This window comes from Dama dama, chromosome 12 (assembly GCF_033118175.1).
Source record: "Dama dama isolate Ldn47 chromosome 12, ASM3311817v1, whole genome shotgun sequence".
NCBI classification, from domain to species: Eukaryota; Metazoa; Chordata; class Mammalia; order Artiodactyla; family Cervidae; genus Dama; species Dama dama.
In genome coordinates, this window is record NC_083692.1 from 32,538,340 (window position 1) to 32,553,903 (window position 15,564).

The 15,564-nt window shown below is 35.3% G+C and overlaps 1 protein-coding gene across 2 annotated transcripts in view; it reads right to left on the reverse strand.

Annotated features, from left to right (window-relative positions):
- ARID4A (AT-rich interaction domain 4A) overlaps positions 1 to 15,564 on the reverse strand; it is a 63,830-nt gene that overhangs the window by 20,517 nt on the left and 27,749 nt on the right. For both annotated transcript variants that reach the window (XM_061156964.1, XM_061156962.1), the window contains exons 12-18: positions 12,492 to 12,564; positions 11,289 to 11,383; positions 11,038 to 11,135; positions 10,288 to 10,519; positions 7,236 to 7,486; positions 4,600 to 4,797; positions 689 to 773 (exon numbers count right to left, since the gene is read on the reverse strand). In XM_061156964.1, the coding sequence (XP_061012947.1) occupies positions 689 to 773; positions 4,600 to 4,797; positions 7,236 to 7,486; positions 10,288 to 10,519; positions 11,038 to 11,135; positions 11,289 to 11,383; positions 12,492 to 12,564 (1,032 nt within the window). The remainder of the gene's footprint in view (positions 1 to 688; positions 774 to 4,599; positions 4,798 to 7,235; positions 7,487 to 10,287; positions 10,520 to 11,037; positions 11,136 to 11,288; positions 11,384 to 12,491; positions 12,565 to 15,564) is intronic.

The window sequence follows — 15,564 nt, forward strand, 5'->3', positions numbered from 1 at the left end:
AGTTTTCTAATGTTTTGTACTTATATGAGTATGATGTTCTACAACTTCAACATGGTAACACTGCAATTATATTGTGAAGGTCAGAGTCAGCACGTAAGAGAGGTATATACTACTCAGCTCTCCCCTTGTCTCGTACTATTTCCTGAGGAAAAGAAAGATATGTCATCATCTCTACAGCAAAGGCTGAAAATTGAGGGTGTGGATGAGGATACAACATATAGCCAATGTATGCTTTAAAACTTAGTATTAGCTTCCAGTATTTAAAAATCAGGTTTTACTTTTTAAAAAATATAGTGTCTTGAGAGAAAAAAAAAAATCTAAAATCTGGCAAGTCTGAGTCTGCATCCCACAGCAGACTGGTTAGTTCCATCCTCTCTAGATGAGGGACATGACCTCTTCTTTGTCACCCTCAGTCCTACTTTACCACTTTTCTAGAGAACCTTGTAAGCCTTTGCATTTGAAGCCTGTGCCCTAGGGGAAGCTGGTTTTTACCTTTCCTGAAATAGTGTGGAAATGTGCTCACAGTTTTTACTTTTTAGCTTCTGGGACATAAGGGGAAAAGTCACAATTACTTTGAAAGACTCAAAATGATTATATGAGAAAACAATTTTTATAAAAAACACAGTATTAATACAATATGAACAATTCCTGTTATCTATCTTAAAGGATATAGCACCTGTATACATACTTTAGCTTTCTTCTTCTGTTTTTTCTTTGGTCCACCTTTGTCCAATGGCCAGATTATCCTGTCAGCCTTTACCCATTCATCATACCTTAAAATAAAGAATGTATTTTAAAATTCGCAAGAATACCTTATTTGAAATGTATTCACCAAGTACAAACAACAGTGAGACAGACCGAAGAGGGTTACGTTCTAGTGTTGACAGAAACGTGAAGGGCACAGGTGCTAATCTGCTGGTAGTAGGTGTGCGGGTGCTGTACTGGGTGCCACCAACAGGGCACCACAAGAGAATTGCTCAGGGCAAACAGGTTTCAGAGCGACAGCAGGGTGGGCAAACTAAATAGATTCAAGGATGTTTGAACTGCCTTTTTTCCCCCACAACTCCCACTCATCTGAGCTTAATTAAGTAAGCTGATTCTGCACTGGAATTCATTCTAATAACCACATAATGCAAAACAAGTGAGATAAATTCAAACTTGTAGTATGATGAGTTCTAGATTATTTTATCAAGTCCTTTTCAACTCTTTTCCTCCCAGAACTCTCTCTAGACTCCAGTATTTCTAATAAAATTTTATTCTGAACTGTACACCTCTAAAACTGAAATTTCTTTTAGAGGTATTTTAAGTTTATTCTGAAAACTCAATTTCCCCTTTCCCATAATACTGACATAACTTCTAGATTTTAAGAGAGCCAGTCCAAGTTACTAATCAGGGGCAAATAAGAAATTAAACCTCCTAGAACTAAATAACAGCTTTTACATTATATAAGTATATATTTATAGAGCTATCTATAATTTATATGCTTAATGTATATTTACAGGTATTTGTAGAGATGAACCAAAATCTAAAATCTGAACATTTGAGCTGAAAAACAAACAAACAAAAAACTACAGGCAGTCCTTGCTTTGAACCGCACCCTGGTGATGCAAACCACACCTTCACTTTGTAACCCAATCACCATTAACTCATGCAAAAGAAGGACACTGTTCCAACAAGCACAAGTTCAGCTGACACAGTACCATGACTCTACACTACGATTTAAACATGATCTTCTCATGCATTATCCCAATTTATCTAGCAGGGTGGAAGGCCAATGAAAAACTATTAACCATGTGAATTCCAGCTAGGTTACCAGTTAGAATGAACATGATCATATAATAAAATGACTGTTAAGAAGAGTCATACAGTAAAAAATTAATAAGATAAAAAGAGAAGGACGCTAGGAAGGGGATATTCTAGAAAACAGAACAGACACGCTGATGATAAGTAAAAGTGGATGGTTGTGAACTAAATAGACTCTGAGGAAAAAAGAAGGCTACACTGGGCGGCATGTGCAAAGCAGGGAGGTCTGTTAAGGTTAAGTGTGGTCTTTATCCCTGAATTCAATACATACAAAACTACTGAGAGATGGACAACAAAGTTTGTTTTTAGTGTTGGCAGAAATGTGAAGGGTACAGGAGCTGATCTGAGGAAAAAGAAAATAAATTTTAAAGTTTTTTTGTTTCAATTTTTACTTTTAAAATTATTTTAATTGGAGATGAATTACTTTACAATATTGTGGTAGTTTTTGCCATATAGCAACATGACTCAGTCACGGGTGTACATGTGTCCCCCCATCCCGAACCCCCCTCCCATCCCATCCCTTTGAGTTGTCCCAGTATCCCAGCTTTGAGTATCCTGTTTCATGCATTGAACTTGGACTGGTCATCTATTTCACATATGGTAATATACATGTTTCAATGCTATTCTCTCAAATCATCCCATCCTCACCTTCTCCCAGAGTCCAAAAGACTGTTCTTTACATCTGTGTCTCTTTTGCTGTCTCACATATAGGGTCGTCGTTACCATCTTTCTAAATTCCATATGTATGTGTTAATATACTGTATTGGTGTTTTTCTTTCTGACTTACTTCACTCTGTGTAATAGGCTCCAGTTTCATCCATCTCATTAGAACTGACTCAAATGCGTTCTTTTTAATAGCTGAGTAATATTTCATTGTGTATATGTACCACAACCTCCTTATCCATTCATCTGCCGATGAACATCTAGGTTGCTTCCATGTCCTAGCTATGGTAAACAGTTCTGTGATGAACACTGGGGTACATGTGTCTCTTTCAATTCTGGTTTCCTCAGTGCGTATGCCCAGCAGTAGGATTGCTGGCTCATATGGCAGTTCTATTTCCAGTTTTTTAAGGAATCTCCACACTGTTCTCCATAGTGGCTGTACTAGTTTGCATTCCCACCAACAGTGTAAGAAGGTTCCCTTTTCTCCACATCCTCTCCAGCATTTATTGTCTGTAGACTGTTTTTTTTTTTTTAGACTGTTTGATAGCAGCCATTCTGACTAGAGTGAGATAGTACCTCACCGTGGTTTTGATTTGCAAGAAATTTTAAAGTTTTATATGCTATTCATTCAATCCACACTCTTTTTAAAATGATGTGAGAGGACAGAAGCCAAGCAGGCCTCCACTAAAGAAAACAGCTAACGTTTGCTGAGCACTTAACCAAGTGCCAGGCAGTAACTATATAAACTTTCATGCTAATATAGATAATCAGCACTGTTTCTCACAAAATCCCTGCACAGTAGATTCTCTGTATTTCCCAACTCAGAGATGAGGGAACTGAGTATGTAGGGAAATTCTGGAACATCTGGGCTCCAAGCAACTACAGGGCCAGCAGATACAGTGAACACACAAGACTTCCTAAAGGATAGAGAGAAAAGTAGTCCCTGACATCCAGCAACTGGCCTGATACTATTAGCCGGGCCTTGCTGTTGCCACAGAACTGTCCTGGCCCTCACAGCTAGGGCGTGCTGTTCTCCTGTTGCACATAAACAATCTCACAGAACATCAACATCAGACAGGTCTGCTCCATGACCACGATGGATCAAGACAAAAACAAGACCACTTCCTAGTTGTGTCTCAACACAAAAAACAGGAACATTGTCCAAGCCACAAAAATGACCAAACATCCTTTATACCCTGAGTGACCGCTACTGCTTTACCAATGACAGCATTGTGGTGGTGATGGTGGTGGGGGTGGGGCGTGGTTTAGTCACTAAATTGTGTCCAAGTCTTGCAACCCCCATGGACTACAGCCCACCAGGCTCCTCTGTCCATGATTTTCCAGGCAAGAATACTGGAGTGGGTTGCCATTTCCTTCTCCAGGGGATATTCCTGGCCCTGGGATCAAACCTGCATCTCCTGTGTCTCCTGCACTGCAGATGGACTCTTTACCCACTGAGCCATTGGGGGAAAGTCCAAAGATGGCATTAACTTTGGTCTAGTCTTCCCTTCTTACAGGTAAGATTAAGATAACCAATCAGAATTATCCCCAGCTTCTTGACAGCACCCAGTCTAGAGCAAAGCCCCATTTCCTAAACCCTTCCAAAATCACCTAACAGAAGCTCAGATCTAAGTCTTATCTAACATTCTTATTTATTAATTTTCCAATTCAGAACTATTACAGTGCTTGATACAGGCTTGATTTCTGACAAATTTAACAAACAAGTGAACAAGCAAAACCACTTACAATGTTGGGAGCCATGGGTCTAGCTCCCTAAAGGATGTTTCCACAGAATCCTGAGCTGTTGCTACTCCCAAAGCTGGTACCCTGAGCTTTCATGACCCACCCTCTAACTGACACGCCATGTGGTTCCCTAAGTTAGGTGTCCTCCCTTACTGCAAATGAGTAGCAAACCCAGCTTGTCCAGGTACAGATGTAATCCTGGTCATCTCTGGCTGAAGTATTGACATGGGAACTAAAATAGCAAGAATGTTTGAAGTCCTGGAAAATTCAAGTACAAGGTGTGCTTTGTAAGTGCATATATACTATTTGCTTTAGTTCTTCAAAACATTAAAAGTGATCTTTCTGAACCAAAAACAAATTTCAAGATAAGAAAATACATTTCTTGCTTACCTGACATTCCATCCATAGTAATGTACCAAGTATAAAACTTCTCCATCATCAATTTCAGTGCTTTTAATACTGGCTTCATAGATTTTCTGCGTTTTCCCTCGTCCGTATTTTACTTTCACTTTGGTGCCTGTTAGGCAGGGTTCTGTGTCTTCCTCATCTTCCTCCCCTTCAGAGTCACATTTGCTTTCAGTTTCTTCCCTGCAGTAAGTTATAACACTGATAATGCTACTGATAACTTAATGGAAAACAAAATAACATATGCTAAAAGAATCCAACATGTACAAGAGTCACAACCTAATTATTACCTTCATAACATGTCAGTGGAGGAGGAGAAGAAGGAGGAGAAGGAGAAGATTTTCATAGACTACTTAGTAAGGAACTGATTTATTATGAAAAGGTGCACTGTACCAAAATTAAATCTGTACTTCTTAAAGGCAAGTCAGTCATCACAGTTAATGGTGATGTGGAGTCAAATAAATCACTTGATAAAGCAAAATTAGAACAACATGCTTTGAAGAAGTCTTTAGGATTCAAGTGCCACCTTATATGTGAAAATGACCTAAAGACAGTTTTTAACTTTCTGCAACTGAAATGTCTTAAGTCTACTTGACTACTACTTTTTGCTTAACCCAGACTTTTTTTGGTGGGAAAAATAATGAACAAGGGCTAACTACCTTTGTAACTCTTTTAAACTAGTTTATATTTTAAAGGTTTCCCCACCCTCACAAAGAAACAATAGACATCTGGGTATTAGATCACTTGTTATCACTGTGGGATAGCACCAGAAAAACAAAGGTTTTGCATATCTTACATTGGTTCCTATTTGTTTTTACACATCTCCCATCAGTTTTTGTTTTGATAATCATATATAAAGGAGAATCACATAGGGAGGTCCAAGTATTTTTAATATTTTTAAACAAACATTCTTTATTAGCCCAGCAAAAATTCAGAAGAGATTTGCATCAAAGATCATTCTAGTGTCACAGAGTTTTAAAAACCTTAAGAGGAGGTCCTATGTTCTATCATAAACATAGGGCATTACTTTAGGGACCACTGGGGGACCCAACATGAAGAAACTTTGACAACCCATTAGCAGTGGGAATGTTTTCTTTACAAGGGCACCTTCCAATTATATTCTGATAAGGTAATTTCAAAACACCATGAAAAACTACTTAAAACAGAGTCTCTATAGATTAAAAAAAACAAGTCTATTTCCAGGATTCCTGCTATTAAATGAGAATACAGACTGTTTGTACATTCAGTTTTATTTAATAAAAGGAAATATTGTCCTTCATGTTCAAGTCTGTGAAACTTTATGTCTCTAAAATAAATATTCTATTTACATATCAATTATAAAGGCTTTTTAAAGCACATGGTGTGTATGTATATATATATGCATATATATATATATGGTGTGTATGACATAGATACTATAAAACACACACATTTTGATGCTTATTTTTAACAAATCTTCAAACTATAGTTAGGCCTTACTTTTTAAATAGTCTACCTTTTCTTATTAAATTTACTGTCCAAATATTTGAATTACTTCACTCATATCATTATACTCAACTCCAATTATTTCCTCCTACTTTCCCTAATCCTAATCGTATTTCACTACAGAACTTTCTTTATTCACTATTCTAATTCACATTGACTGTGAATGCTCCTGTACCTATTTATGTTGAATCATAAAATTACCTCTCCCACTCACCAATCATTACTATTTTTGCAGTTATTTTTTCAATGGTTAATTTTCAGATGGGTGTCAGCCACTAGTTGGCAACAGCAGGCCACTTTTCTCAATTTTGCCTAGTAACTCAAATTTCTAGAAAATTTAGCACTGAAAAATAACTAGAGGAGAGCTTCTATACAAGTAAGTGTGTTATGCTGTTGCTGAGTTAAACTTCATTTTTTAGTAGTGTCTAAAAATTAGTAAATCCATTTGACAACAAAGAAATGGCCACTAAACATAGTTGGACATTACCATGATCTAGCTGGACTGCCTAATCTCTGGTTATTTTTAAGTCAGTTCAGTCCATACGTGTATAATGCATTAAAAAAAAAACAGTTTTCACTCAACAGCAAACAGGATGAACATTAAAAAGCCGAAATTTAATGTGATGTGGGGCAAGAATGAATTTTCCAAACTAGAATCGGGGTGCATGCCACTTATTCTAATACAATAACTTGGAAAAGAAAACTGTCTTAGATAAAGCTAACACACAGAAACATCTGCTAGTACTGTGCACCCATGTGTTTGTTAGCTTTCCCACATTGTACCTTTTTTAAAATGGAATTTTTGCTGTCGCTGTTTCCTCTTGTCCACTTCCTCCATTTTTCTCCAGCTCCCTTCCCTGCTGTCAACTGCAGGACCTTTCTTTTGACTGGGTGGCGCAGCCTTCTTTGAGGCCACTGTTTAGGGCACAAGTGCTATTAAAATGGTGCGACCAGTATATTCTCCAATTCCGAAAGGCGATACACATCATCTTCACAATGTGTCTCACCTTCATCAGACAAGAGGAATGGAAGTCCCAATAAGAAAACATTCCCTCAAACCTGAACCTCTAAGCAGGAACAGAACACTGCTGCACCCCAGACAGGTGTTTCTGGAGAACAAACATAAGATAATGTACCTCTCTTGGCTTTTCTCTTCCTCTTCCTCTGAGTCTTTGTCAGAATCCTCCTGCTTTCTAATTTTCTTCTCCTTTTGCTTTGGTGTATTTTTTCTCCCCAGTAGTAGTTCATTTTCCTTCTTCTCTGCAGTTTCATAGTCATCATCTACATCCTTATTTTCTGAATCATTATCTCTTAATTTGTCTTCTGTTTTTTCTTCTTCAATTTCCTTTTTAATAGAATTTGCATCGCGAGCAATTCTCCTTCGTCCCTAGTAGAGAGGATGAAAGTTTTAAAGTAACTATCACTACAAAGGGGAAAAAAAACATAGAAAAATGTTATCTTTTTCTTAAACCATCATGGCAATGACTAGTCATCTTTCTAGCTTGAGACATGATACTGATAACCCGTCAACTCCTGTGTACTTTTCACTTCCTCTCAAAGTAAAAAAAAATCAACCCATGTAAATTACTTATGTCCAAATCTATTATGATCCTGGCTACATACTACATAAAAAAATAAAAATTTTCTGTGTTCATTATTTTATCTCATTTTAATATTTCTTGACTACAATAGAAGTTTTTAAAGAATTATCTGTCAATGATATAAGTTAATAATATGAAAAATAAATCAGTCCCTTAAGTTTTCAGAAGTTCTTTCATCTCTAACCCTATTATTTACTAAGATAAAATTTACATTATCACTGTATTTCAATGTGATTACATTTTATTACATTTTAAAAGAACTGAACTGTATTAATGGCCAAAAAGTGAGCTGATTTCTTTGAATCTGGAGAGCTCACTAGGCCAGTAGTAATTTGTTACCACCTCATGCTCAACTGACTAGGAAACTGTTGAGCTATTTCATTTATCTCCTAAATTCTCCTTCCAGTTAACTTCTGCACACTGGCAGAGTTCCCCTCTACCTGAAATAAAGGGAGGATTAAAGGAAAAAAAAGAGCCAACAACCTTGGGAGCACTAAAATATTTACAATTATTATCTCAGTATAACAAATGTTTTGCCTAGTTCCTGACTATGTACTATTTAAACATGAACAGTAGGGAAAAAAAAAAAGAACTTAAATTTAAGTTCCATGAGGGCAGGGTCTTTGTCTTCCTCACTTCTGTAACCTCAGATCTAAACAGTGCCTGGCACATGGGCAGGTACTCTAAGAACTTGTAGGTAAATGAATGAAAGTATTTGTTATCCATACAATTTTAAATTTGTATAACTTGTACCTTTGTCTCAGAAATCTCATTTTTAGAAGTCTTCAGATATTTCATTTTAGAAGTATTCAGATAAATAAGGAGGACATTTTTACAAGTCTCTATATTTAGATAAATTTGGAGGACATTTTTACAAGTATATTTACTGCAGTACTTTCTGTAATCATAAAAAATTGGAGAAAATCTTGAGGAAGGTAAATTTATGGCACACAATACTCTGCAGATGTTTCACATAAGATGAGGAAGCTCTTTATGTAATGACAGGCAAGTATGTGCACAATACATACAATGAGGTATTATTCAGTCTTAAAAAGGAAGGAAATTCTAATCCATACACAGATGAACCTTGAAGACCTTCTGCTGAATGAGATAAACCAGTCATAAAAGGACAAATACTATCTAATTCCACTTATATGAGACATCCAGAGTAGTCAAATCCATAGTGCCATTAAGTAGACTGGTGGTGCCAGAGGCTGGGGAAGAGAAGAATGAGGAGTGACTGTTCAACAGGCAGAGTTTCAGTGTTCCAAGATGAAAAGAGTTCTGGAGACAGATGATGGTGATGGTTATAAAATAATATGAATATAGTTAATGCCACTGAACTGTGCATGTAAAAATGGTTAAGATGACAAATGTCATATTTCTTTACCATAAAATTTAAAAATTAAGAAATGAAACAAAGCACTCTGGAGGTTTCATGAAATTCACCAGAAAGCGCCATTTACTAAGTAAATAAAAAATGGTTTCTGAGCAAATCAAAGAGATGACTTCACCTTGTCTTTTATTAAACAAAATTTCACTGAAAAAATATGATGTATTACTACAATAACTGAACTCCTCTGACAATGTGGTAAATTTTTTTTTCTACTTCTAAAATTTGATAAATCCTACTGTGTAGACATCATCAGACAATGATCAAAACAGTGGGTGACAATTCCTGACTTGAATTATATATTAATGGAAAGGAAGATAAAACCAGGATGCATGTGACTAGGAAAGAAGGCAGGGCATGAAAAACTGCCACAAGAGCTGTACAGTGAATTATGAAGTAAAGAAAAAGCAGAGATCCCACCTGGCTGAGGACACAGGTATTATAAACAGGAGATTCATTCACTCAACAATCTAGTAAGTCCTTAATATTGCAAGGCACTATTCTAGATGCCCGGGATCTCTGAATGAATGGAATAACACTAATTCCTGCTATTGTGGAGTGTGTTTCTAGTCCAGAGTGCGGTAAAAGAAACAATAAATAATAAACAGAATAAATAAGTAAATTACAGATAGAGCAACATTAGAGGGATTGAACAGGATAGGGGCTTCCCAGGTGGCTCAGTGGTAAAAGAATACACCTGTCAAAGGAGGAGATGCTGGTTTGATCCCTGGGTGGGGAAGATACCCTGGAGGAGGACATGGCAACCCACTCTAGTATGCTTGCCTGGAGAATCCCAAGGACAGAGAAGCCTGGTGGGCTACAGTCCATAGGGTCACAAAGAGTTGGACACGACTTAGTGACTAAGCAGACATACTTGACCAGGATTTGTTTCAGTGAGGTGACACGTTAGCAAAAGACTCAAAGGAAGTGAATATTTGAGACTGACCTCACTTGAGAATGGCTTGAACAGATATAAATAGAGAACAAGAGAAGGAATGGTTTTTAAGGTAAAAGAAATAATATGTGATATATTTAGAGAAAGGGCATGAGGCTAGCCTGGCTGAAGCATAACTAAATACTACAAAATAAACTAGGTTCATAGGAGTATTTTTGTATATATCTGAAATTGCCTGTATTAAAAAGACTAAAATAACGCTTAAAATAAACTAGATAAAATTAGTATTAAGTACTCACCCTTGGAGATTTTAATTCTACTTCTTCTCTTTCACTTTCACTGTTTGAATCAATATTTTCCTCAGGTTCACTCTTCACTTCTACCAAAGGCATTTCTTGATCTACTTTTGGTGCCTCTTCCATGGATTCTTCTAAGTCTTTTTTTTCCTCTTTTACTTTTGGTTCATGGTGGTGAATAGTTCTGAACTGAATATTTGCAGAACGGCAGTACTCCTCAAAACCATAGAGATACCTAAACAAACAATATTTCATTTTAAGAAATCTTAGTCATTATATTTAACTTGAGTACTATATATTAAACAAATATTTTTTGAAAAGTAAAACTCAAGCCTTTTAATACAAAGTACTTTTCCTGTTACTGGTTTCTTGGTGTTTTATGTAGGATAGTAGAAATACTGACCAGAAAATAAAATTTCTTTCCTGAAAAATCCGAGCTTGTGATAATGGAACACAGCTATCGTAGTTTTAATATGAAGGCTGTTCACTATAAAAGATACAATTCTATAATATGTAATTCAGACAATTAGAGATACTGCCTGTATCTCTAATTTTGAAAACAAAATCCAAAGATGAAAAATGGAGTAAAGCAGACTTGTTGCACTGAAATAACTTTCAATCACAGTATCCACTAACCTAAACCTTTTTATATACTTACTCTTATGTTCTTTGACTAATTTAACTGTTAACCAATTAAATGGAAAATATTCCTTGTGATTATGTATTCTTTGATGAATAAACTATACTACTTACTTTCTATAAGCAGTTTTTACATTGTAGGAAGCAGCTGAATTCAAAATAGGAATGCCAAGGTCCATATAAATTTGCTTCCATACAGCACCACTATCAATCTGGAAAATTAAGTTTTTATTTGTTAACGTTTGCAACGGGAAATAATCTTTATACTAATATTCTATGTTCAATAAGAAAATGTGTTTATTACCTAAAGTACATATAACAGTGCAACACTAGACAATTTTAATTTTCATTACAGTTTTACTTACATTGTCACATCCACCTTGATGATAAACCAGTCTGAAGAGCTTGAAGAGGTTGAGATCTTTATAGCCCAAAACAGGTGGTTTGTTGATTGGAGTACCTTTTTAATATTGAAGAGCCGAAATACAATGTTAATTTCAATGGAAAATACTAAGTTGAAAACAAAGCTTCTCAATTTCTAATTTCCCAAATATCATTAATCAGAGGCATATATTTTAAAGATGCTCAAATTACGTAAGACAACAGAAAATATTCTCTATATTCTTTATACAGCATTGTGGTGATCTTTAGATTTATTATACTTCCAGAACTAGTAAAATCACCTCTCTAACTGCCACTGAATTTGGATAAAACTGAATCAAACCTTTGGCCTGCAAGGTGTAGCCAATAATGCTGCTGCTTCAAGAAGCCTGGGCAAAAACACACACAATGAAAAGGGCACATTTTAGGCCATGGTTTCATTTTTACTGCTTTAACACAAATGTTAAGACTGTTGGTAGTAATCTGAAGGATCATTTCCGAAGGCCACAAATGTCTAGGACCAGTGTATCTGAGGATTTCCAAGGACTGATGTAATTAATGTCAAGAACTATGATTTATAAAGGCTCTATTTCTTCTAACTTTATTAGAAATCCTACTCTATTTAGATAGGAGCTAATCCATTATGTTTAATTTGTTGAGACCAAGGATCAGACTAGTTTACTTGCCACAAAAACAGCATTAGTAAAGAATGGGTATGTAGATTTACATTATGATTGTTCACTTTCTATTACTCAGTTATTATTATAGTATTTTCTGGTTTTATAAGTCTCAAGGAGATAAAATTTAACTATATCACAACTACTTTTCCTCTACATTTGTACTCAAAATAGATACTAGTAGTACTAACAGTAGTAGTAGTAATAAAGTAGATGCCTTTATTTCCAATACTTAATTATTATTATCAGCTATAATTGATTCTTAGGCTTGAAATACAAATCCACATACCCATGCTTTAAGCAAAAATGATATATAAACAAAGAACATAAAACAGTAAAAAAAAAAAAAAAAAAGTCTACCTTTTGGGTTGGGGGGGACACGATGCTGCACTAGTTCCCAGATCAGGGACTGAACTTGGGCCCATGACAGCAAAAGCACCATGTCCTAAACATTGGACTGTCAGGGAATTCCTAGAAATGTCTATTTTTAAATAATAAGCATGAAAATACCTCTGTCTTCCATAAACTTATAAAGCTGTTGGAGGAAGTTGTCCCTCTCTTCAGGATCAGGTTCTTCCTCAGGCTGCAAAGGTAAAGCATAAATATAAATATATTGAACAATGAATAGAAGGAGGATATACTGTCCTCTTCTTTTTTGTTTTGTGAACCCCAAATTTTACTGAACCCAGAAAATACGCATTTTTTTCAAAATGTCAGATTTTAATTCATACTTTGATACAGCTAGTTTGACGCAACTGTCAATACACAGTCTCTACTCTTTACCCAATCTATCACTTGAAACTTCCCTTCAATAATCACCATGGGGACTAAGGTTAGCCATTCAGAAAAGGTTCTGGAATGAAGTGAGAGTGTTTTTACCTCTTTTTTTTTTTTTAAATCCTCAAAAAAATAAAAAATTTAAAAAATTAAAAATCCTCAAAATACCATGTGTTCCGAGTGAATATATTGATAGATGAGCATAATAATTACAAACATGTTTCTTTCAAGTAATCCACATACACTAAAATTTTGTTACTGTTGAATGAATATAAACTAGAGGCTGAAAAGTCACATGGGAAAAAGGTTATTTGTTTGGATAGCACAATGTTTTAAAGAAACTTAAATGAGCCACATAAATTTTGTTTTGTCTCAGACTCCACCAGTCCCTCTTGCTTCACAGTAGCCTGTTTTTCTCATTTGTCTCTCATGCATGGCCTCTGTAATTGACTTTGCGACCCCTTAAAATAGAACAATGAACATTATTTCTTAGGGAAGAAAACTAAATACATAACTAAAATTTAGCTCTATGGAAAAAAAGAAAAACGAATGGAAACATTCATGCAGAAACAACTATTCCTACAAATACCTATTTGTTATGTTTTACTAATTATAGAAATCTAATAATTTCTTCTTACACAGACAAATGGACTATGGGTTTTAATAAAATATTTCCCTTTCTGATAGACTACTTAAAAACTGATATTTGGGAAAATTCTTGAAGTTTAACAATACTATGGAGAAACAAAGAAAATATGGATATATATATTTCTTCCATATGAAACATCATAATTTAATTTCAGAGTACCACTATTTTTGTGTTCCAAAAGAATTCAAAGCCATGCTCAAAGCAAAGGCACGGTCAAGCAATAAACATTGAGAGCTCACAAGTTCAGAGAGTAATAAGCCCGTTAAAGTCATGTATTTTCAAAAAAATTTTAATAGCTAATAATATGGCCAAGATCAATAAATATGTAGTTGATTAAAATATATTTTAAAAAATGATGCTATCTAGGTCAATTAAAATATATAATTTTAAAAAAGCATCAGGCAATCAAGGGAAAGGGAGTAAGATCTTTTAGTACAATCTTGTTTTTTCTTTTATTACATTAAGAATGATTTCTAACATTGGAGTAGTTTCACTTTAGTAAAATATAAAGAAACTTAAGTCAAAGTTCTAGTAAGCCTCAAAAATTTAGCAATATACAGACTTTATAATCACTACAGAGTTAACAGAGGTGTTTACTACACTAAATGCTCAAACCAACAGGTGGCAATTTTTCCCCAAGTGAATTTAAAAATTTTGCTTTTGCAATTTTTTAAAAAAATGTATTTCTCTTTGGCTGTACCAAGTTTTTGTTGCTACACAGGCTTTTCTCTAGTTGCAGCAAGTGGGGGCTACTCTCTAGCTGCAGTGCACGAGCTTCTCATTGCAGTGACTTCTGCTGCTGCAAAGCATGGGACCTAGGGCGCACGGGCTTCGGCAGCCGTGGCACGTGGGCTCAGTAGTTGGGGCTCCCAGGCTCTGGAGCACGAAACTCTCAGTACTTGTGGGGTATGGGCTTAGTTGCTCCACAGTATGTGGGATCTTCCTGGATCAGGGACTGGACCCATGTCTCCTGCATTGGCAGATGGACTCTTCACCACTAAGCATCAGGGAAGCCCCCTTTGCAAGGTTATTAAAACAACTGCCAATGAGTTAACTCAAATGAGTAATCTGGCAGCCTGTGAATTATTTCAGATATGAATTTTAAGGAATTCTGGTATGAGAAAAAACAAAAAAAACTTATACCAGACTGGCTGTATGCTTTGCCTCATAATCATAATAGTCTCTTCTCAGACTAATATCTCATTTTTAATATTTATCATCTTACAGAATTTAAAGAACACTGTTGTATCTAGTACATGTAAAAAGCAAAAACTTTTTTTAAAAAAGACACTGATTTGAAACCGGTTCTTCTAAAAGCAAGTAAATAAAATGAACCCATCAAATACAAATTTGACATTTATTAAGGTTTTACCAAACATCTGATAAATTTTTAATGCTGAAGAATATAGCTTTATAGATAAAAAGTCATTAATTTAAATTCACTGGAATTGAAAGTTAGTGAATATCAAGAGTGCTTCATGTCCATGAGAAACCATGTCCCTAAAACTGTTAAGTTCAGAATGCAGTCATCAGGTGTAAAAACAAGATATAAATGAATAAAGAATTTATTAACATTAAAAGCAACTGCCTGAGAGAAAATTTATTTCAATTAAAAAATATAAGATGAAAAAAATATATATATAAGATGAGGCTATAAACAAAGTTTTAAATTTACCTGATGGGTCTTTGTAAAAATCAAAATTGCTTAATCTATTAAGTAATTCTTACATAATCACTTTTTAAAAATTAGCTATCTTGTTAGTCACCTTGGAGTAAAATTGCATACGGTAGAAAAACAATGTCTCCAACTAGAAGACTCTGCCTTTGGGACTAGAATATTAGGGCTTGTGTTTGCTATCACAGTGTGCTTTCTCTGCTCACAGTATTCTCACACCTACAGGGTCTATCTCCTGGTCAGGAGCCAGAGGGTGTGCATCCCTCAAGAGTTTTGGAGTTGGAGTCGTAATAATGGGAGGTAAGACTACACTAGACTGCTGATGCGCCTTCTTCCCTTCATTTAGCCAAACATGTAAAGCTAACTATGCATCCAGTAAAATGTCAGCAAAAAAGAGTTAAGGATATAGAAGAGGCATGAATATGATCATAATTTCCAGAAACTTACAATTTTAGTTAGTAGCAACAGACACTACCTAGTAT